The sequence below is a fragment of the Gallinula chloropus genome (genome assembly GCF_964237585.1).
Source record: "Gallinula chloropus genome assembly, chromosome: 6".
In the NCBI taxonomy this organism is placed as follows: Eukaryota; Metazoa; Chordata; class Aves; order Gruiformes; family Rallidae; genus Gallinula; species Gallinula chloropus.
Genome location: NC_140091.1, coordinates 12,245,235 through 12,268,129, shown reverse-complemented (window position 1 = coordinate 12,268,129; position 22,895 = coordinate 12,245,235). Strand labels below are relative to the sequence as shown.

At 40.9% G+C, this 22,895-nt stretch overlaps 1 protein-coding gene across 1 annotated transcript; it reads left to right on the top strand.

The window, feature by feature from the left end:
• Positions 1–58: 58 nt before the first annotated feature.
• On the top strand, positions 59–22,264 carry CFAP57 (cilia and flagella associated protein 57; the record flags this gene model as incomplete). Its single annotated transcript, XM_084265875.1, has 22 exons — positions 59–215; positions 374–690; positions 1,839–2,122; positions 2,311–2,452; positions 2,836–2,988; positions 4,061–4,200; positions 4,902–5,067; positions 5,455–5,568; positions 6,035–6,247; positions 6,848–7,021; positions 7,555–7,716; positions 8,196–8,351; positions 10,484–10,577; positions 11,452–11,642; positions 12,652–12,825; positions 14,515–14,673; positions 15,082–15,225; positions 16,408–16,524; positions 17,500–17,634; positions 17,719–17,862; positions 21,658–21,784; positions 22,056–22,264. The coding sequence occupies 22 exons, from the start codon at positions 59–61 to the stop codon at positions 22,262–22,264; spliced, it is 3,672 nt and encodes a 1,223-aa protein (XP_084122001.1).
• Between the last annotated feature and the right edge of the window lie 631 nt (positions 22,265–22,895).

The following is a 22,895-nucleotide window of genomic DNA, read 5'->3' as shown; positions in this document are numbered from 1 at the left end:
TCTGCCGCCGCTTCCGGGAGTGCCGCGCCGCGGTTGCCGGGGCGACAAAGGTAGCGGCATGGCGGCGGCGGCGGTAGAGCCAGTGGCCGTGTTCGGCTGCCGGCCGCGGGTCGCCGGCGGCGTGTGTTTCTTGGAGGACCAGGTCGTGCTGCACGCAGCGGGGACGGGCTGCCTCCGGCTCCACCTCCAGCAGAAGTGGCACAAGTTCATCCCAGGTGGCCCCGGCCCCGACCCCAGCCCCGGCCCCGGTCCCGGCTCCGGCCCCTACCCCAACCCCGGCCCTGGCCCCGACCCCGGTCCCAGCCCCGAACCCAACCTCGGTCCCGGCCCCGGCCCCGATCCTGGCCCGCCCTGACCCCTCTCCTTCCCGCAGGCACCGAGAACAGCCGAGGCGTGCGGGCACTGGCCGTCAGCCCCAACCGGCGGTACCTGGCCGTCTCGGAGACGGTGGCAGAGCAACCGGTCGTGACGGTCTACGAGCTGTCGTCGGTGCCGGCGCGGCGGCGGAGGACGCTAACTGCCGCCGAGCTGCCGGCGCAGGAGGCGGTGTCCCTGGCCTTCTCCCCTGACTGCCGGTACCTGGCGGCCGCCACGGCCCCTCCCGAGGGGCACCTCACCTACTGGCTCTGGGAGAAGACGCGGCTGATGGCAGCGGTCCGCGTCGAGTCCCTGGGCAGCAGCGTCTGCCAGGTAAAGGCCCTCACGGGCTCCACACGGGAGAAAGAATGATACACAATTTCTGTGGCTTTTCTTGGCATCAGCTGCAATAGACCCTGAGCTGAATGTCTTTCTGCTTGAACCCATTATGGACATTTTCATGTCCGTACCACATGAGATTCTATTACATCATGTGAGACCTGTGGTGAGTGGCCAGTTTGGTTGGCCCATACATGCGCAGTGTGTCCCTTGCGTCCCTCCAGAAACACCCACTGAATACATTGGCTGTTCTCAGTAGCTGTGACACGTCTTGGAAGCTCTTGGCATGCTTGTGCAGCTTTTTCTTCCTGCAGCCTGTTCCATGTGCAGATTGGAAGATCAGCCCAGGAAGAATGGCTGGGAGCCAGCTGATGGCAACAAATCCTGCACCCTGCTTTAGGTGCCCTTTTTTTAGTGTCTTCCTGGCAGTGACATAAGGGTCAACTGGTCCAACCACTACATTGGCTGGTTGGACCCTTTTTTTTCTGGGGTACAGCTACAAGCAGAGGTTGGATGAACTACTGACTTAATGAGCTCAATTCCTAAAGAGAAGAGGATGACTGTAAAGACATCTTCTGTCTAAAGTCCCATTAAGCATAAAAAATGAGGTCTAACTACCCCTGCTATCCTTTACATTGAATATTGAAATGGCTACTCCACTGCTTTCACAAAGAAACATCTCATTCTATGGATTAATATGCATAATAGACAAGGTTTACCTGAAATACAGATTTTATTCCAGGCCTTTAAGAATGGCCTTTTCAGGAAGGTTGCTACCTATAAAACTTGCTAATCAGTAGTAAAGATGTATTTTGGCCTTACTTTTGTCATTTAATCCTGAAGGGCAGAGACAACTTTCTCTTCAGTATTGCACTGTGATTCAGAGGGCGCCTTAGCTTAACAGAGATAATGTACTTGTAGCAATGTGTAAAACTGATACACACGGTTTTGAAAGGGAAAAAACTGCAACATGTACTTATGCTGGTTATTTCTTAGCCTCTTCTGTATTCCTATATGTTTCTATGAACCTTCTTCCCTTGTTTGTGTTACTGTATCTGATATTTGAAAGGCCTCACAACAGGTAGAATATTTGCTTATTTGTGAACATAGTTGTGTAAAATAATTTCTCTTTTGTTCCATAGGTGAGTTTTAACCCTCAAGACAATGCACAGGTTTGTATCACTGGAAATAGCTTTTTTAAACTTTTTAAGTACAGTGAAGGAACTTTGAGGCAGATGAATTTACAAAAGGGGCAGCCACAAAACTACCTGTGCCATGCCTGGCTGTCCAAGGAGGAAGTTATATGTGGCACTGACACAGGCAAACTTACCTTGTTTGAAACTGGAGAACTACACTGGGAGACAAGTGTAAAGTACAGAAAACCACCCAGCGACCTAGAAGATGAAACAGATAAAGAACAGGAGAGGTAATTTTTTGTTAAATCCTGTTACTAATAGTTTCATGCTTGTGTGTGCAGATTAGTTGCAGGACACTTGCTTATTCCCTCCTTGTGTCCAGTTTATGAATGGGTTATAACATTTTGATTGCTGTTGATAAGCATTCTTTGTTTTGTCCTTCTTTATTCTTAAGTCTTTATGCATTTCCTGCTTGCAGTTCACAACAGGATTCTTTGCCTCAAATATCTGCAGTTGCAGCTTATTCCAGAGGTTTTGCATGTTCACCTAGCCCAGGAGTTGTTCTTCTGTTTGAGAGGACCAAGGAAAAAGAAGTCTACAAGGAGATTAAAGAAATCTGGGTAGGGAGAAAAAAGCTTTTCCAAGCAATTATTCAGCAGAGGCCTGTTGGGTGTACGTGTGTGTGTGTGTGGGGGGGTGTTTTTATTCTAACCCTTGCTAGGGTTTTTCCTCAATCTTCTTCCGCTACCATTGTTGGTTTTGTTTAATTCAGTATGCTGAAATGTCACCCGATACCTTTTTCAGCTGTAATGCTATAGATACAGATATCTTGTCCCCTATTCCCTGCCTTAAACTAGTTATGTACTGTTAAATGTCCAAGTTGTCTTCCCAGTACCTGTATGTTTATTAGCGTAGCGTTACAGCAAACGTCTGTGTGTGCGTGCACGCCTACTGCTAAAACACGAAGAGCTGGAATATCCCATGGGATGCATTTCTTGTGCAGCTTCCTCAGGACCTGTTCAGCATTGAGCCAAAACATTCAAGCAAACAGGAGATTATATGTATATGCTTCAGCCCCTCTGAGGAAACGATGGTCGTTAATACAAGTAAAAATCAGCTTTACATGTTTACCATGCTCACCACCGATCTTATGAAGGTGAGTGCAATCTTATCACATTCCCCAGCCATCATGACCAGTAAGAGGTGTACTGTAATGGCATGGGCTGTTCAGTGTTGCTTTCTATGATACGTTCTCATAAGATCCATCAAATAGCATCTGAACCCTGAAACCTCATGATATGAAGTGCTCTCTGGGAATGTATTTCCGTAGCCCCTTGCTCAAGCTTCCCTCTATATGAATACCTGATGTTATTCTGCAGAATGACAGAGGACACTGTTAAGACTGTTTAAGGATGCATGTCACTGTTGAACCACTTAAGTAAGGCTTTAACAGGGGTATTTTTAGCGTAGCTATAGATGTTTATGCTCCTCTGTAATATTCAGAAACTTTAATGCAACAATAAAGCTGAAACAGCCACTGGAATGTCATGTTACTCTGACATAATAGTTGTTGAAGTCCTAGTTAGAAGTGAAACCTCTTTGTGAAGGACAAACAATGAAAAACATTCCCAACTCTGAAGGAATTAAGTAATACAAAAGCAAGAGATAGATGTATTATCATGAATAGACTTGTTTGGATTAAATACCTAACCTGCACACAGGCATATGGAAAAATCTTTACAGGAAGGAGTTTTGTAGTTAGGGGTCCTTCTTCTGCATGCAGCCTAAAATTTTATTGTTGTTTCACTTCCAGCATGTAATAGCTAAACATCTTTGTTAGCTTATTGCTCAGTACTTGATTATTTTTAAATTATTTGTCTGACCAGAAGGTCCTAACTGAATTCTTGCAGGTCCAGTTTTATTTATTCATCTAACTTGCATTTCTCTGGACACCTACGATTATGTCCTGCACTCACTAGTGTATGAGAACTATGGAATCTACACATTCCCTGCATCACTTCTCTTTATTATTAATTATAAAGTTAAACCAGATTCTAACATTGTTACATTTTTTTACCCTGTTGTGTTCAGACTGGTGCAGTCAAGGGATTAAGTGGTTTCCTCAAATCTATTTGATTACTGTATGCAAAAAGCTGATAGATTTTTTTACCTGCCTTGCTGCCTGCAGTGAAATATTTGTGCTTTTTTATGTTCTCATTGCTTCTCAGGAGAAGGCAGCATATTTTGTGTATCTGAATTTCCCGTTGCACTTCGCTTCAATCACTGGTCTGGACATCTGTATTTGGAAACCCATTCTTGCTACTTGTTCCCTGGATAAATCTGTCCGCATCTGGAATTACAAGACAAAGTAAAGACTTGTTGGTGTCTGTTGTTACCTCTTGATTTTTTTTTTTTTTTTGCTATATTGTATTTAGAAGGCAACAGCAGCAATCTCACATGAATGAGAGTGTTCTGGTAAAATTCTTGCGTGGTGTGGGATGTATATGGTCTTACTGACATGATTTGGGAGTGTGAATATGCAGTGCCTTTAAAACCAGTGCCAAAAGAATCCAAAGGCTTTTCTGTTAAGACATTTTTGTGTCAGATTTCTCTTGTGTTTGAAGGGGGAAAAAAATCTTCAGGAGTGTTTCTTTCAGCTTTGTCTTAAGAAACTGTTGTCCTATATCCTGCTTCATAGCCATAGTTCTTAAGTAAATTGACTCCAGCTTTTAAATTCCTATGGAGGGAGAGAGGGAGAGAAATAAACCTCAGAAGAAGTGTCTGCGGAGGTTTGCAGTCAGCACCTTGTTTACCCTCTTCATTGTATTACAGTCAACAAGGTTTTGCTCTTGCACCTTCCACACCTTCTCTGTGAACCAGAAAGTTCAGATTTGCCTTTGTTTCCTGTAACATCTGTGTGGTCATTACTTAACTGAATAACACCACATTCCCTCAAGGACAAGGCAGGGTCAGACTGTAGCTGCAGGTGTCTCTGCCAGGCAAAATATTGTCCTGTCAGGCAGAGGGAGCTGGTACTGTTCCATACTGCACCCTGGTTTTCTCTTTCAGCACGTTGGAGCTGTGTAAGGAGTATCGGGAGGAAGCGTACACAGTAGCACTTCATCCCACTGGCCTTTTCTGTTTGGTTGGGTTTTCTGACAAACTACGATTTATAACTCTACTGTATGAGGACATGCATGTTTTCAAGGAGTTTGCTGTGAGGAAGTGTAGAGAGGTAAGGAGTAATACAAAACTTAAATTGGAGTTACAGGGAGGAGAGTGGTGTGGAACATAACAGAAGTTAGAAACCTCTCCAATGATCCTAGTAGGATTTAGGACATCAAAGCACAGAGAAAAGGATTCCAGCTATTAAAAAATAAGCCTGAGGGCTAATGCATAACTGTGGATCTGAGAGGCAGCAGAAGGGGTACTTTGCTCAGAAATACTCATTGAGTAAATTTTGCAGGGGAAAGCACCAATTTAGAAAGCAGTAAGAGGCTAATTATGTCATGGAGTTTTCTTTTTCTGTAACATTCTGATACTAGATGATGTCATTGGAATTCAAAATGAATTTCTTTATCCACTGCATCTACAGTAATGGGTGGTTATGTTCTTTTTGTAGTGCTCATTCAGTAACAGAGGCCATCTTTTTGCTGCAGTTAATGGAAATGTGATTCAAATTTATTCCAGCATCACCTTTGAGAGTATTAATAATCTGAAAGGACACAGTGGGAAGGTTAGTAAACAAATCCTATATGACACAACTCATTAAAGTACAAACTCGTTGGTAAGATACATTTTGAAAAGATAAAGTACAGTTTTGGATTAGAAATGGGTGCAAATATTAAAAACAGAAATACACAAGTCAGGTTTATTTGTTCAGAACTCCCATGTATGTGTGCAATATGTAAATTGAAGGCAAATGATTGACAGGTAGCTAGCTGAACCAGGAAAATATCCCAGTAATAAATGATAAAAATAAAATATGCTAGTCATTATTGAAATGAGCTTTTTCCTGACACTATATTCATAAAGTAGTTCTTACTGATTTTTTTTTAATTAGTTGAGAAACATCTAGGGGTTTTAAAGTAAGACTTTAGGAGTATGATTGCAAAGTTGTCATGGATTTATCAGTAAAATGACTCCGTGCTGTATGTCTGTAGCTTACACACTGGGTCCTTGGTGTGTTTTGCTTTTTCCAGATATATGCAGTTAAGTGGAGTGCAGATGATACTAAATTTGTCTCCTGTGACACACATGGTGCTGTGTATGAGTGGAACTTGTTGACAGGTAAAAGGGAATCAGAGTGTGTGCTCAAGTCCTGCATCTACAGTAGCATTGCCCTGTCATCTGATGCCAAAATCATCTTTGCTGTTGGATCCGACCAAACTCTCAAAGAAATTTCAGAGTCTTCGGTGAGCTAATTAGCACTCTGGGGTTTTGCTAAATTCCCTGGGGAGGGTTCTAGTGCTCTGGTTTCCTTATCACCCATTTGCTAAGAAGGAATCAGTCTGGGTTTGGAAGATGTGGTATTTATTGAACCTTTTCTTGTGTTCTTATGTCGTTTAGCATGAAACCTGAGATTTTGTTGTAGTTTTGTATTTTTATAACTGCACTTGGATTTACCTAGAGATCTTCTAATCCAGCTAACAAAACAACTTGGCAATATTGTATCAAATGTTTTGCTGAAATAGGAGCATATCGCATCTGCTGCCGGAGGCTACGTGCACTTACTTGTTTTGCCCAAAAAAGCAGTGAATTGTGTGTGATAACCATTACATGTTTTTTCAATAGTGCTCCACTTGTGGAACTTGCTTGAAATTTTAAAGAGTGCCTATCTGTAAAGCTTAATATTGGTTATTCTTCATGGCTTTACTCCTATAGGCACATAGATTCTTTTAACTGCGCTATGTGCTGCAGGCAGAAATATGACACTTGCTCATGCAGTAAATAATCAAATACTGTTGGGAAACTTCATGTAATGTGGGGTTTTTTGTTGTGGTTTTTTTTTTAAGATCCAGCATGAAATGCCAGCTTTTGGTGTTGTTTATACTGCAGTAGCTGTTTCTCATTCTGGGCACATGGTATTTGTTGGTACATCTCTGGGGACAATTCGAGCTATGAAATACCCATTACCTTTGACAAAAGATTTCAATGAGTACCAGGCCCATGCAGGAGCAGTGACAAAGGTAACAAAGTGCTTTCTTTTCCCTGTGATACCATCTGTGCACACCTCTTTTCACTGATTCTCCTTCCCATTTCATAGCATAATATGTTAAAACTAAGGTTGAGCATAGTCTGCATGTGGAGAATGAACATTGCAGCATTCTTAGAACTTCTCACTCTAGGAGTAGATGTCACTGGGTAAGCTCTTGTTGGCTAAAAAGTGGCTTGTACTGGGATACATAATGTGGCATATCCCTGGTGGACAGCTTTGATATAGCTCTTTCTGGAAAGAGGAAAATTAAGTTATGCAGTCTTGAAAACCTCTTGTGATAATGAAAGGAGGAATGTTCTTTTCTTTCCCTTCCCCTGTTGTCTGGGCCAGGGTGGAGCAGGAGTAGAGGACAAAATCAAAAAGTTGATAGTGGGGCTAAGTTAGTGTTTCCACTCTTGGCTTTCTGTGGTAAAAATGACAGAGTATGTGGGTGGGGAGAAAAATCAAACTATGTCTCCATTCTTCCTTGTGTTTTCTATTTTGTTGTTATCTCTTCCTTCTTAGATGTCCATAACAAACAATGACCAGTTTCTGTTGACTGCCTCAGAGGATGGCTCTATATTTATCTGGAAAGTGTGTGACAAAGGAGGTGGGATACTGAAATGGGAGAAGGAAGATGAGTATGCTGAGGAAGTGCTGATCATGAGATCAGATATAGAAGAGAAGGTAGGAGGAACAACTTGTGAACGTGAACCATAGGATTCCTAATGTGCAGGTCATGAATCACTTTGGTGTGATGTTTGTCACTAGCTGTTCCTATACAGCCTTCCCTTTAAGAGAGCTTGTGTGCCTTTTGTCATAAAAGGAGGTTACAGCGAGTGGCTGCAGCTGGTTGTTAATATGCAAACTGCATTGCATGAACAGTGAGCATGGAGAAAAGTTTAGAGCTTTCTCTAATATTTTTCCCATTCTTTTGAAAGCAATTTTAATGGAATAAAGAAGTTAGAAGCTGCATTTCTATAAAACACCTTGTAAGATAAAATAGGAACCTTGCTTCTGGAACTTCTTGGTCTGTCTGTCTTCAAATTCTCTGCAAAGGCTGTCTTTCATAAATATGTGCATGTAAATAAAACATCCTTAACATGCTGTTGCTAATGGCAAAAAATCACTCTGTTAAAACTGTCTTCTCATCCATGTCCCAACAGAGTCAGACAATGCTAGACCTGCAGATTCGTGTGAAAGAGCTACAGACAGAAAATGATTACCAGCTATCTCTCAAGGACATGTACTGTAATGAAAAAATAAAGGAATTAGAAGATAAATTCACTCAGGAAATAGGCTCTCTTAAAACCAAACACCAGGTATGATTTATATTGTGGAACCAAATACCAAGGAATCTTTCACTGAAGTGTTGAATTCAAGCTTGGATTATATATGTATGAATGCCACAAAGCATCTGAAAAATGAAGCATTCCTTTCCAATAAAGATGTGCTTGGTATTTGCAAAGCATGAGTCAAGTACCTAGCAAGTACAAGGGAATGCAAGAGTTCTCCTAGGTGGGCTGTAAGTAATCTTCACATAAAAGCAGTTCTGGCAATAAACACTGCCTGAGACCAGGGATCGGTAAGTGGTACCACCCTTCAGTAGAAACGGACCCTGCCCTAAAAGCTCCATCACATGCAAGGTTGCAACTTCTGCAGGATCCAACAATTATTCTTAATGCCACCTTCTTTGAACCCTGTCTGCGTGGCTTTGTTAAGAATGTCTCCTGAGGTGTCTTGTTTGCTTTTTGAAAATAGAAGTAAAACACATTCCCTGGATATGGAGAAGAGAAGACTCCAGGGGGACCTTATAGTGGCCTTCCAATACCTGAAAGGTGCCTATAGGAAAGCTGGGGAAGAACTGTTCACAAGGGCATGTAGTAATAGGACAAGGGGTGTTAGTTTTAAACTAGAAAAAGGGAGATTTAGGATGGATATTAGGAAAAAACTCTTCAAGATTAGGCTTGATGGGGCTCTGAGCAACCTGATCTAGTGAAGATGTCCCTGCAGGGGGGTTGGACAGATAACTTTTAAAGGTCCCTTCCAACCTAACATATTCTATGATTCTATGATTCCTTCTGATCATATGTTTATTGATTTCTTTGCGGTCATGAAGCAGGACTTCTCTGGAAGGCAAAACCCATGCTAATTCTTCCCTGTCTCTTATTTATCTGTGTTTGTTAATTCTAATCTGTCCATCCATCTGGTGCACACACCAGATTTCTGACCTGTAATTTGCTGTATTTCTGGACCCTTGTTATACCTATAAGGCAAGTAATCTAATAGCAATTTTCTCTGGTGTAAGATGGCTTGAAGTGAGAGATTACATATTACATGATTCAATTCTGTCAACCTCATGTTCTTTTTGAGCTTTTAGACTAATATTACCCTGTCCTGGTGGTTTGTTACTCCTTATTTTGTTCAGTCTTACATAGTTCCTTTGAGCAGTATTTCAGTTCGACTCCAAATAAAGGATTCCAGTATGAAAGGTTGACAAGTTGCTTATTAGTTTTATTATTTTATGGTCTTGTAATTTTCAAGTGCTTCTTTTATACCGTTTGTGTCTTTTGGCCTTACAAATGTGCTGTCAGGTTTTTGATTTTGATTGTTTTGAGTAAGTTTAATTATTTGTTTTAATGTCTTCTTCAAGTAGTTCCTCAGGCTGTTTGGCTTTTCTCTTTGTGGTTTTTGCATTTAAGTAACCTGAGTTTTAACCTTTCTGTTCTTCCTCATTTTTGTACAGCTTGACCTTTTACAGTAAAGCCATTTCACTTCTTACAGATTTCTCTAACCATGTTTTATCTGCACTGGTTTTCCTCTGCAGTTCCTTAGGTCCTTTTGTGGGTAGTGCTTGGCTATAGAGTTACTAGAATTTCAGCTACACTGAAACTTCTTTTGGCTTGCTGATCACCTGCTTGCACGCAAATGCCTTCTTATTCAAGTTATTTGTCCTTTTTTAGAAGATCAAATCATTTGTAAAGCCAATGGCATTCAAAACTCACTTTTGCTAAGGTTTCTATCATTCTATGCAAATGTCAGTATTTTAGAACCTCAAGGTTGTCTCAAGTAAGACAGGAAGCAGCTTGAACTTTAATATCTGGACCACAGTTTGTGGAGCTGCAGGTTCTCCTCAAGCAGGTACACGCAAAGTAGTGGAGGCTTTTGTAGCTCACAAACTTTTCCTGTTAGTATAGCATTATTCAGTACCCTGTATCCTATGAACTCCATTTGCTACTTTCCCTGGCTTTCCATAGTTTTGTAACTTGTTGTAACAAACTAATCCATGGGAAAACTTGGCAGTGACACATGGCATCTGAATTTTTGAGAGACTTCAAAGAAAAATTCTGTTGTGTACATGTTTCACGCTATGGGCAAAAGCACAAACAATTTAAACACTGCTTTGCCTAGTTTCAAATTAAAATGTATTTTTTCTTGTTTTTTTTTTCCCCAGATTTTACAGGCAGAAAAAGAAAAACAGGAGCTACAACATCAGTTTCAACTGTCTGAGCTGAAGAATAAACAGGCCAGGGAGATGCAACAGCTAGGTTAGACTATAACAAGTGTTTGTAACTAGGATCTGGAGGAAGTGCATTAGATTCATAGCAAGTAACGTGACAAGGAGGAATTACTAGAGTACAAGTACAAGGGAAAATGCACACTTGTCTAAACTGCACCACACACATGACTGTGATGAAAACATGCCCATGGGCACTGTATCTTAGATGTCTGGGGTTTGAGATTTGTAATTTCTTCATTTATCTTAAAGCTCACTGTACAAGAATGGCAAAGTCATGCAATTCAGGCAGGATGCTAATGTACAATGCACATGACATGGAAATGTCTGGACCCCAGACCTGTAACAAAAATAAAGTAGAAATATGGCAAATATGTAAAAAAAAAGCAAGTCCACCCATAAATGAGTTCGTTGCCTACTCAGACTTTGTAACAGTTGTGCTTATACAGCTCTGTCACGGTTTTCATCCCAAGGGAATGCCTACATTAGCTGTTATTAATTTGTTGTAATGGCAGAGTAGGAGATTTTGGTGTAGGCTTTAGACTTGTTCAAGATGAAATAGCAACATTCTGTCCTACTGCAGCAAGCAGGGATATAGCAGAATATTCAGAGACAGAACAGAAAAAGGTGAATGACAGGTTTGGAACAGGCATTATCAGTGAAGTGGTAAGTAAAAGTAGGAGCAGGAAACTTGAGATGGTTTTCTGATGTAAAATTTTGTATGGCTACAGAGTCTAAAACCCCTGTATATCTGATGGAGAAAGTGATTAAGTGCTTTTAGTGTCACTTACTGCAACCAGCTGCCAAAAAGACAGTAGAGAATAAGACACTGATGACTGTAGAAGAATAGGATGCACCTCTTTTTTCTATTAGTTTTATCTGCTCCATGTGTTTCCTGTTACCAGAATCTGACAGTAATCAGAAGCTCCTAATGGAAAATGAGAAATATGAGGAGCTGCAAGTGAAATCCCAGAGGATGCAGGAGAAATATGAGAAACAATTGCACGATTTGGAGGAAAGCAAAAGCAGGAGTGTGAAAGAGCTAACAGAATATTACGAGGAAAAACTTAATGAGAAAACTGTTCTGCTGGAAGAGGTAGGAAACTTGATTTGTGGTTTGAATTACTGATTTAAGTTTACCACCAGCTATGATAAAATGTTCCTGAGGACAGGAGAGGTTGGCTCCCTCCATGCAAATCCTCATCTGCCTGTAACCTTAGGGAGAATTGTTGACAGGTAGAATAGTAATGAGGAAAACCTAGCTGAGTTACCAACCTCTCTTGGCTTGAGTTACTTATCTTGAGTAAGTAACCTGCTAAGCTTAATATCCTTGGGCATTCTTGGCTTAGCCTCTCTTTCTCCTATATCCTAGAATTCCTGTTTATTAATGTGAGTGAGATGATACATTTACTGTATCTATCTTGAAGAAAGAATGATTCAATCACCTTGTTCTAGTGAAGAGACAACATTTCTAAAATGACAAATCCTATTCCTGAGTCTCTGAAGTCCCTGCCTGCATAATTCAGGGAACAAAAAGAAATTGTCCCTGAATACTTAAAAAAACTCCTGCACATTGAGGTCAAAGACTTGGCTTGACAAAGGACAGCCAGATAACTGATACTGATATATCTAAAGTCAATAAATTCTATCAACATTACTGTTTGCAGCCCTCTGTTGCAATATCAATTTGGAAAGAATGTGAGGAATGAATGTGAGAAGAGAGGCATACAGAGACTGATGCAAGCCTGAGTGGTTATTGGTCATAATGCATCAGAAATGGCAATTTTAAAAGATCTTCTTCAGTGTTACTCATGTCTGTGTTTTCTGCAGGCAGCACAATTTTGCACCTGGGTCAGGTTCCTAACTTGAAGCATTGAAGCCTTAAGAAGATTTTTTTTGACACATTTTTAATATTTGTCTTAATAGTTTTTAAAGTTACTTTACTCCCCTACAAAGTTAAGTTACCTTAAATGCTATTGCTGCAATTGAAGAGTCCACTAAATATAGATCCTCCCAGGAGAAACCTGGTTACAAAGCAAGAACTCTCGACTTTGTATTGGTCTCTTACTGTTGTCTTGTCTAATGTTTGCTTTCCTTAACTGCAGGCAGAAGAGGATATGAGGCAACAACGTCAAGCACATGAAGAAATTAAGAAACAAATTGAAGAAGATGGAGACCAAGAAATCCTGGAAATCAATAGCAAGTATGAGAGACAGCTCTTGGAAGAAAAGGAATCAAACCTGCAACTGAAAGGAGAAATAGGAGTCATGAATAAAAGGGTAACTGTTATTCTGTGATAGGATCAGACCTGCACACAGAGACCTATATCCAGGAATTGAATGTGATTAATGGCATGTCAATTTAGTCTATTAATTTAGTCTGTAAACATGGGGCATTTCATATGAGAACAGTAGCCCCTTCTTGTATCAGTTTGAATGCCTTAGAATATTTGGGCAGAAGAAGCAGCTGTGTGCTGATTGTGTTGCTGATATGATTAGAGACAGATGATAGAGGAGGTTTGTTTTTATTAGTATACTTTCTTTCATCTTACATAGTTTTAAATTATAAATAATAGTATCATTCATCCTATGATGGGATAGAAATGAGCCTTCTCATTTTTCCAAGTTCTATTGTATGGTTTTGTTAGAAAAATACTTCTGCTTCATTCAATGCAATAAAGACTGTGCTTTGTATGCATCATCATTTTTATTGGTTTTACTAGGATTTTTAAGGAGACATAAAATCTTTTAGCTCTTTTACTGGCTGGGTATTACATTTGCCTAAGGATATTAGAGGGACGTTTTTTCTTTTAATTTTCTTCAGTATCCTCTGGAGACAGAGAGGTTCTCTTCCTTCATACCCTCTATTATCACACTGCTGTCCAGTTCCCTTGTCTTTTAGACACCAGGAATGTCCTCACAGGTTCTCACCATGTGACCAGCACCATTCCTTGGTGCCGACTTTCTTGGCTTCACAGATCTTCACACAGGTGCAGGAACAGGCCGTCCCCATGTGCCAAAAGACAAGCCATTGGGGAAGACAACCAGCCTGGCTGAACAGAGACCTTTGGCTGGAACTTAGGGGAGGGGGGAAGAGTTGTGACCTTTGGAAGAAGGGGCAGAGAACTCAGGAGGACTACAAAGATGTTGTGAGGTTATGCAGAGAGAAAATTAGAAGGGCCAAAGCCCAACTAGAACTTAATCTGGCTACTGCCGTATGTTTCTATGGGGAGACTTTATCACTCTCTACACCTACATGAAGGGGCATTGCAGTGAGGTGTTAATCTCTTCTCCCAAGTAACAAGTGATAGGACAAGAGGAGATGGCCTCAAGTTGCACCAAGGGAGGTTTAGATTGGATGCTAGGAAAAATGGCTGCAGCAAAAGGGTTGTCAAGCACTGGAACGGGCTTCCCAGGGAAGTGGTGGAGCCACTATCACCCAGATGTATTTAAAAGATGTGTAGATCTGGTGCTTAGGGACATGGTTTGGTGGTCGACTGGGAAGTGCTAGGTAAAATGGTTGGATTTGATGACCTTGAAGGTCTTTTCCAACCTAAACTAATCTATGGGCATAGTACTGAGGAAGTGATTTTGAGAGTACCCAAGGCACCCTTCCAGTCTACTTTTGACATTTTTAGAGACGTATGATGAGTGATCAACTTAAAATAATTTTCCATGGCTTGAGTGCTATTTGAAACTGATGCTTGAGTATAATATCCATACCTTCCTTGCTTCTGGATGCAAATTCCTTGATTCCTTGCAGTGCAGTGAGTATTCTGTCAGAATATGCATAAAATGCTAAAATGGATATTCAACCCCCTTCTGACTTTTAAGTGATGGGATGCTTTGTTGTATCTTAGCTTGATACCCTTTATCTCACACTGTCTACAAGGTATCTTACAGAGTAGGATGGATAAATTGTGTGCAGCTTTTGGAGACTGTTAAGTTCTTGCTTGTTTGCCTCTCTAGTTGAGCAGCCAACAGAAAGAGCTCAAGGAGCGAAACAAGGAAATTGAGGATATGAGACTGGAACAACAGAAGCTGCAAGGCATCATTAAGTCACTGGAGAAGGACATCTTGGCACTGAATACACAGATTCAAGAAAGAGTTGACACCATCCAAGACAAAGTGAGAAACTGAACAATTGGCTGAGATCAAAGTCACCCTCCTGTAATTTAATGCAGATATTTATTTTAACAACATTGTGATAATAGCACATGACTGGAAACTCAGTTTTAACAAAGAATTTGCAATGTTAAGTTTGGGATTTTAGTTTGAGTTGACATTCTCATCTTTTCTTGGAGAGCTCAAGTTCTGGACGTTGAATTTCCTGCCCCCTATTTTGAGATCTGTAGATGGTTCTCTGCATTACTTGCCCCCTCCCTTTCCAGCCATCTATGTAGATGTGCAACCGAAGTTCAGTCTTTCGCTAGATCTGTGACTGCTGGTTTTGCCTCTACCATATCTGTGCCTTGTCCTAGGGATCTGTTTGAGAGTCCTGTGTCTGATTCAGATCTCTGTACCTGTTTGTCCCAGGAGAAGAATATATATGATATAAAAAAGAAAAATCAGGAACTGGAAAATTTCAAGTCTGTACTGGATTACAGAATAGAGGAGTTTCAGAAGCAAATAGAGTCACGTGAAAATGATATTAAAACAATGAAGGAGCGGATCCATGAGGTGAGTAACATTCTCATTTGGCTTCTGCTTCTAAGCCCTTTGAGTGGAAAGGTGACCCAGCAAGTCTGATGGCAGACTCCACCCTGTTTGTTCCTTGACTTCTTTCAAGGACACACAGCACTGATTCAGTATCTTTACAGCTAATAAAAATATTTGTGCACAATAGCTGTGATTTAATTTTCTATCACATGCTAACAGTGGTCGACAGTTATTTAAGTTCCTGTTTCAGTATTTAATTATGGACCCTGAATAATACCAGTTTTGCTTAAAAATAGATCTTGTCCTTATGTAGTTGCCCTCCATGTACCCTATAGAGTTTGCAGGACACTGCCTTTATTGATCTGGAGGAAGAGAGAGTGAACTACTTCTCAGAAAAGTTGCAGATTTATGCAGAGACAGCTGTTTAGGGGTCAGGTTACGTGTGTGGGCAGGTTGCTGTTCATCAGCTGATCCATGGAAAATGTCCATGTATTCATACTTAACTTGCTGCAAATTCATTGAGGCAACTTATTCATGACAGAAACTTACCGTGATCTCACCACAGATGTACCAGTAGCTCAGCCAAATCAGGACTATGATGACATACCTCATCAATAACCTATTAGTATTCATAAGTGTGTTTATTCAGAACAAAAGCCTTTTAAATAAAATGCAAACTATTGAACAATTTGTATGTATGTCAGACTAGCATGATGAAAGCCCTCTTCTCTCCTCTGGTCACCATCTCTTGCCAGCAAATGCTGTAGTACCTTTATTGCTCTTTTCCCCCTGTGTTCTACATATGTACCCACAGCTTTTCAGTGCTTTTGTTGATTTTCCATATCAGGTTCTTCTTATTGTTGCACATACGCTTTCCACTATTAACTGCAAATTTCTCTCTCACCCATTTTTATTCAGATGGAATAGTAAAGCTCCAGTGCAGCTCAAAGCAGTGAAGGGGCATCATATCACTTAGATACCTGTAACTCAAAAGGAAATGAGAATATCTATTTTTGTGGTTTCTGTATATTCTGATAGAGGGCAGTGTTGTTCCAAAATTGCCTTTTTTCATGTTGTAATTCAACCGGGGGGGGGGGGGATCTATTCCCCCAAGTCTGTATTTCCAATCTCTGGCTTTCCTGTTATGTGTTGTTTTTTCATGTCTCCTTTTAGTCCTGATTTCCTCCTCCTGCTTCCTTTCAGATGGAGGGGGAGCTGGAACGCTTCCATAAGGAGGGCACACAGTTGAAGCTGAACATCACACAACTGCAACAGAAGCTAAAGGCAACTGATCGTGAGATGCACAGAGAGAGGCAGAAGGTATGAGTACAACCACTGCATGGGTCCTGCATAGTGAAGTTTGTGGGGACAGAACACTGCAGAAGCATTAATTTGAGCAAGCAGGTACTTCAGAGATAATGTGTCCAAGGACCAGGAGAGTCTCTGGTCAGTGGGGACAAAGACAGCAAAATTCCCAGCCTGCAACCAAGTTAGAGAGTTAATATTATTAAAAAAATCTAGGTATTTGTGTGTCAGTTTGTTCACTTTACACACATTCTCCTTGCTTTAACTGAGCAGTGAGGCAAATACTTAAGTGACTAACCCTTTCCTGCCCAAGATTGAAATCCAGGGACACTTGGCCTAAAGAGGAACAGTACATAGTCTACCACCTACAATGATATTTAGGCATTAGTAGGATTAAATGAAGGGTGGGCTTATTAATAGAGGAGACAGCAATCCCTTGTTTTTGACAAGCAGCACATCAGACATGGAGGAGGAAAAGAGCCTGCAAGTGAAGGTGAAGGAGCTGAGTAGGCAGTACAGGAGTGAGGGAGCAGGTAGAAGGGACCAGTAGAAACCACATGTGAATGAGAAGGCAATTTTGATGTCAAATCATCAAGTTGTACCTGTGCCTCATATGCATTTTGCCCCTTAGCTTCTCTCATTAACTGTTTGTGTGCTGTTTCTAAGCAAGAATGTGGGCTGTTTGGGAAAGGACAGTGGAGGATAGCATTCATGATAACAGGCCACTAGTTTTCAGATGAGACCTCTGAATGCTGGCACTTAGATTACCTAATGCAAGTATCTTGGATTAATATTACTGAAAAAACTTATCACTGCTATTCAACATGCACAGTGCTCACATCCCCAGTAGTTCTGTAATGGCATATTTTTAAAAGCTCAGTGAAAGTAAAGTATAGGAGAGTTTCCACCAGTTCTACCAGGTTTTCTAGAAAATTGCATATAGAGTGCTCTGATTAGCCAAATAAGAATGTACCTACATCATTCTTGCAGAAGCAAAGTATGGAAGCTCTCATCAAACGGTTTAAAACAGATCTTCATAATTGTGTGGGCTTTATTCAGGATTCAAAAAAAATGAAGGATGGAATCCACCAGCTCTACACCAAGTACGTGCAGCAACCAGACATGGTGAGTCAGGGCCTTTGCCTTCTCCTTGCAGATGAATTTCTCTGGTAATGTAGTTACTGAGGCAATATGCTGTGCCCCCCTCAGGTGGAGACTGAAGCAGTAGACACAGATTCACAGCAGGAGTACGTGAGACAGCGAGTGTATTTTGAGAGGAATTTGGCAGCTCTGAAAAAGAAGCTGGTGAAGGATGAGGAAATCCACCAAGCCGCTTACATGCGCATCGTGCAGGTACTGTTTTCCTTGTGGTGTGGAGAGGGAAAAAGGAAGCAGCTGCACAAAAGGCATTCCAGCAGCCTTACTGCTAGGGTTTCTTTGGACTTTGAAACAGTTCTGTTTTGGTTCCTGGTTTGACAGAAACTCCTACGTTTTTCAAGTGCTTCCATCCAACATTAATATCCATACAGCTACTGAAGTTCTATAATTTTCTGGACAAAAAGTACAAGATATCTGAAGTCAAAAATTGCTGGTGTTTTGTGAATACAGTCATTTATCTTCCATCCCCTAGTGTAAAAGGAGATAAGGAATCTCTGTCCTCCGGACATTTTAAAGCAATTAATGTACTTATTTTTTATTTCAAACAGTATTTCTAATTGCCATCATGGTCAATTTGCACCTGTCTGAGTGCCAAGCTGTACTTGCTGTGTGGTGGTGTTTAAGAAGTCATTTTGGAGGAAGAAAAGAAAAAGGAAAAAAAAATATTGATTTCTCTTTGGTCCCATAGTCCCACAGCTACTGGCCTGAATTCAGAACTTTCTGCTTTTCACATCCAGGTTTTTTGAGGAAGTTCAGAAACACATGATGAATATGCCTATCCATACCAAGATCTCTTGCTCAGAATCCTTGTTCCTTACAAGGCAAGGCAAACTTGTGACTGTTGGGGCCAAAGATCTAGTATTTTTTCATCTGGAGTGAGAGGATCTAAAGCCCCACACCAAACATCCTGGGAGGACAGCTCTTTTACAGTCTCTTCTTACCATGATCTCCTTCTGCTCAGTCAGCATTTCCTTTTCCCATCACTAGCCCTTTCTTCATTGTTACTTTATTGTGCTTCCTCAGGACCATTAGACCTCAGTCCCCTCCTAACTCATCTGTTCTTTGCTATTTATTCATAGTGCTTCCTCAGGCCCAGGCAGCAAGATCTTCTTCCTTAGCCCCGTTTTAATTTTTTTACTCCTTCTGTGTGTTAGATATTTCCTCTTGGTACAAAAGGATATGGCTTCAGAATATAACCTGAAGAATTTCCTTGCTGGGATGGGGTGACAGATGCTGCTCATAATAATCCTTAATGTCTTGGATCAGTAAGTCTAACATGAAATGATTAATAAAACCGAATTAATAAAACATCTGGAAGATAAAGATATCAAATGTTCAAACCAGCCTGATTTCTTCAAAGAAAAAAACATTCTCTGAAGTCTAGTAGATTATTGAGACTTCAGCCAGGAGGAATTATCATGGTCTTCCGGTCCTTCACAGGGGGCTTTTAAGACTAGTTTAGACAAACTTCTCTCAGGGCTTGCTTTGAAAAAGCAAATGACATCTTGACAGCCTTCTAGCTCTGTATTCCTATTATTCCTCAGTTGTGCTTACATTTTCAGAGCTGTGCATTCCTCTTTGAGTGACTGTTCATAGGTACATTCCTCTAGTGTGTGCTGCAACAGATGATTAGAACTGTCAAGTTAATTCTAATTTTCATACCAGTTGGCAAGTTGCTTGTTGTTAGACTTTGTTTTCCTTCCAGCCTTCTGGATTTGTAAGGTTTGTTTGGTCACTTGGATATGTGAGAACAGACACACTGAATAATCTTGGAGTAACGCTGCTTGAACTGAAGCATACATAGGACGATCTTTTCTCTGTCATACCAGTCTCTTACAGGCAGCACTGTAGGGACTTCCAAGGCTGTAGGTCGCATCCAGACATCATATGCAGCTCATATGGCCTCATCCTCCATGCATTTGATCAGTCCCTTTTCTGACAGAATCGGTACTTGGCCACATCTGACAGTGAGTTTTACTATGAACATTTATTTTAATCCACTGTGTGATTAAATCCATTGCAGCAGAAGCTTTCTGTCAGAGTGCAAGGACTGAATGAAAGGTGAATCTCTCTGGTTAGCATGTCTCTTCAGAAAAATGTTATCAGTGTCAACCAGCAGCCTTCTAGCACCCAGCAAACCAAATAAGACATTTATTTTTAGCCCAGATTGCCTCATACAAGATACTGTATCTTATATAGTCTAATAGACTAAAAGCAAGATCTTCTGATAGCAGCATTCAACCATTTGTAGTGAACTTACAAAGATATTCATGACTAAAGGTGTGCTGTGATCTAACCTCGAAAGCTCATCAAAAGAAATTTTTCTTGACTGGTTCTTGTAAGTTATCCTCTTCCTGTGTTCCTTTCAGGATCAAGCTCTGGGACAAGTGCTCAGCACTCAAATTTCATCTGTGTTGAGGACTTGAATTAAATCAAGAGTCAACAAAATATTATGGTTTCCAAGTAGGCTGCCTAAACTCACCAACTCATGCTGAATTTAGAGTCCAGTGCAGGGGTTGGAAGGGATCTCTGGAGCTTAACAAGTCCAACACAACTGCTCTTGCCCAACCAGTTCAGACCTTAACACATCCCACAATCTTCCTCAAGTCAGTGACTTTCAGCTGAGGGGAAACTAAAGCACAGCTGGTGTACTTGTCTTGGTGTGAAGTACTGATAAACTTGCCACACACTTGCACTGTAAGTTACTGCTGCCAACTTGAACTCCTTGAGTACCTCAATCTACTGATAATTGTGGTAAGCATTGTGCTTTGTGCCAATACTTTGTAAGTATACTCTGAGGAACTGAGTCATATGCTTTATGTAAATCTCTCAAGGCACATTATTATCTCTATTAACCAAATTATCATTTGAAAAAATCATGATCTGAAGACATCTTTTTAATAGGAAAATGTAATTCCTTCTATTCTTATCTGTTGTTTTAGTGGGTTCCCCATTGCTTGAGATCAGTATTATGTGAGGTACCCAAGGCATGTCTTTTGGCCATTTATCTTTCTAAAATATTGCCATCTATGAACTTCCAGGGGTTGGGATGGTGCTGTGTCCCAAAATTTCTAAAAAATCACCACAGGGAGCTGACATCATTGCTGTTCTTGGTTCAAGTGTAATGGCAGCTATTTTAACATTTGCACTAGCTGTTGATGTGATAAGGTATTTGACTATCTTTGTAAGAGGCATATATAAAATTCCACTTCTGAATTCAGAGAAGAAATATCTAAATAATGGTGCTCCTGCTTCTGAATCATGAGCAACAGTTTTATCGTCCTTCACTAGTATTATAGCATACCATTTTCCTGGAGTCTTTGAATCTGTCAAAACAATGGATAAGTACATTCACTTTTACTTTCACAACACCTTTAGCAAGATGCTTTGTGGTAAGCTATTAAAAAAAATGAGAGGATTCAACTCCTCTGGGTTGAACACTGACTAAAAAAGGAACAACTTGTCCTCATAACGGCGTGTTAGTGGCAGACATCTCAAGTCAGTATATGCTTTATGTGCTTCTTAATAATTTGGAAGGGATGTTGGAAAGTGATGTCTGTCAGAACCAGTCAAGAGGGCTTTGTAGAATGGCAAGGAGATACAGGTAATGTAAGTGAACAGGGACATGGTGGCCAGTGAAAAGCAAAATAATACACATGGAAGGAGAAATGGGATTTCTTCACATTAATTCTGAATTAATTGTATGAATCCAGGAAGGGACCTGAGCTTCCCTGTGGAAATGGCAAGGAAGATGATACCTTAGAGTGCAGCTGCAGTCAGAAAAACAAAACAGATATTAGCTTATTGAGTTAATATAGTTTGAATCTACTGTGGCCTTGTCTGAAATGTGTACAGTACTGATAGCCCTGTATCTTCTGCTTGCCATACGGATTCTGTACTGTCCAGTGTCCTTCTCAAGGATAAGCAGATACAGCTTGCTGAGACAGGTAGTACCTGAGCTTCTCCTCATAAGGCCTATTGGTTTTGCAGGAAAACGTGGGTCTGATTAAGGAAATCAACGACTTGCGGCAAGACCTGAAGGTGGCCCACAGCCAGGTACACGACCTCCAGTCCGCACTGCGATTAACGAAGAAAAAGCAAGCAGGCAGAGACACAGGTGAATAGTGCTTCTTGAATGTTTTCCATATTGGCAGTACTCATTCCAGAAGCCCTTTTTGTCCTTGGTGAACAATTCTGTTGCTGTCTCTGTATCATTTCAGCTTGTCTACCTGGAGGTACCAGTTATATTGTAATGTTAATAATAGAGGCTGCTAAGTACTGCAGAATCATACTATTTGGCTCTACTCCTTCAGCCCTGGAAGATCCCTTTCCTTGTTCATGCCAAAGAACTCTGTGAACTGGACCTTTGTTCTGATTTTATCTTGTAGCTCCCTCCAGTGAAGTGCAGTCCAGCCCAGCTGTCCTGAGATTAAATGCAGAGAAGGAAAGTGAGAAAATCATAGAAATGCAGCAGTTAGAAATTCAATACCTGCGAGACCAAATCCAGAAGGGGCAAGCCCTTGCAGTTCATCCTCTCTTAGGTGGAAATCTTCCTAAGCTGAATCTGGGACGAAGCCACAAGACACAGCAACAGTGATCTGTTTCAAGAATGCCTCACATTATTATATTCTCCTGGCAAGATCAGAAATGCAACAGCATAGATTAGACTTCCATGATGCTGTACTCTTCCACTAGAAGCATTTATGCAGCACGCACTGCTCAGAACACAAGGCACCAACCTTCACTCCTTTCTACTTCCCTGGAATCTGCCCTTTCCCTGAGGCCTAGGAGCCCAGAGGAAAAAAAATAAAATTGTGTTAGTGCAAGAGTGATCTTTGTGCCTTCATGCTGGGGCAGGTACACACCTTTGTCTTGAAAAATGATGCGTCCTAGTTCAGAATAGCTGGTCAAACTCTGTAAGCCTTTCCTGCTAGAATTACAATTTGGTGTCATTGTGCTGCAAAAGTCAACATCAGCCTTTTATTTTCCAGCATTGAATTGCCTGTGTCCATACAAAGGACTGCCCACACTTAAGACAAACATTAGTGTTATTCCAAGCAGGTATCCATTCGTAGACTAAAAAGCAATTATCTTGTGAGAGCAACCTTTGACTAGTGGCAAGCACAGCTGAGCTTGCCCTTCCTCAGGTCTCTGCTGCCTAGAGATGTGTTATTTCATCTGTTACAATCATTTCAGCATATCAGAAAGGCAGCCCAGTTTCAGATTCC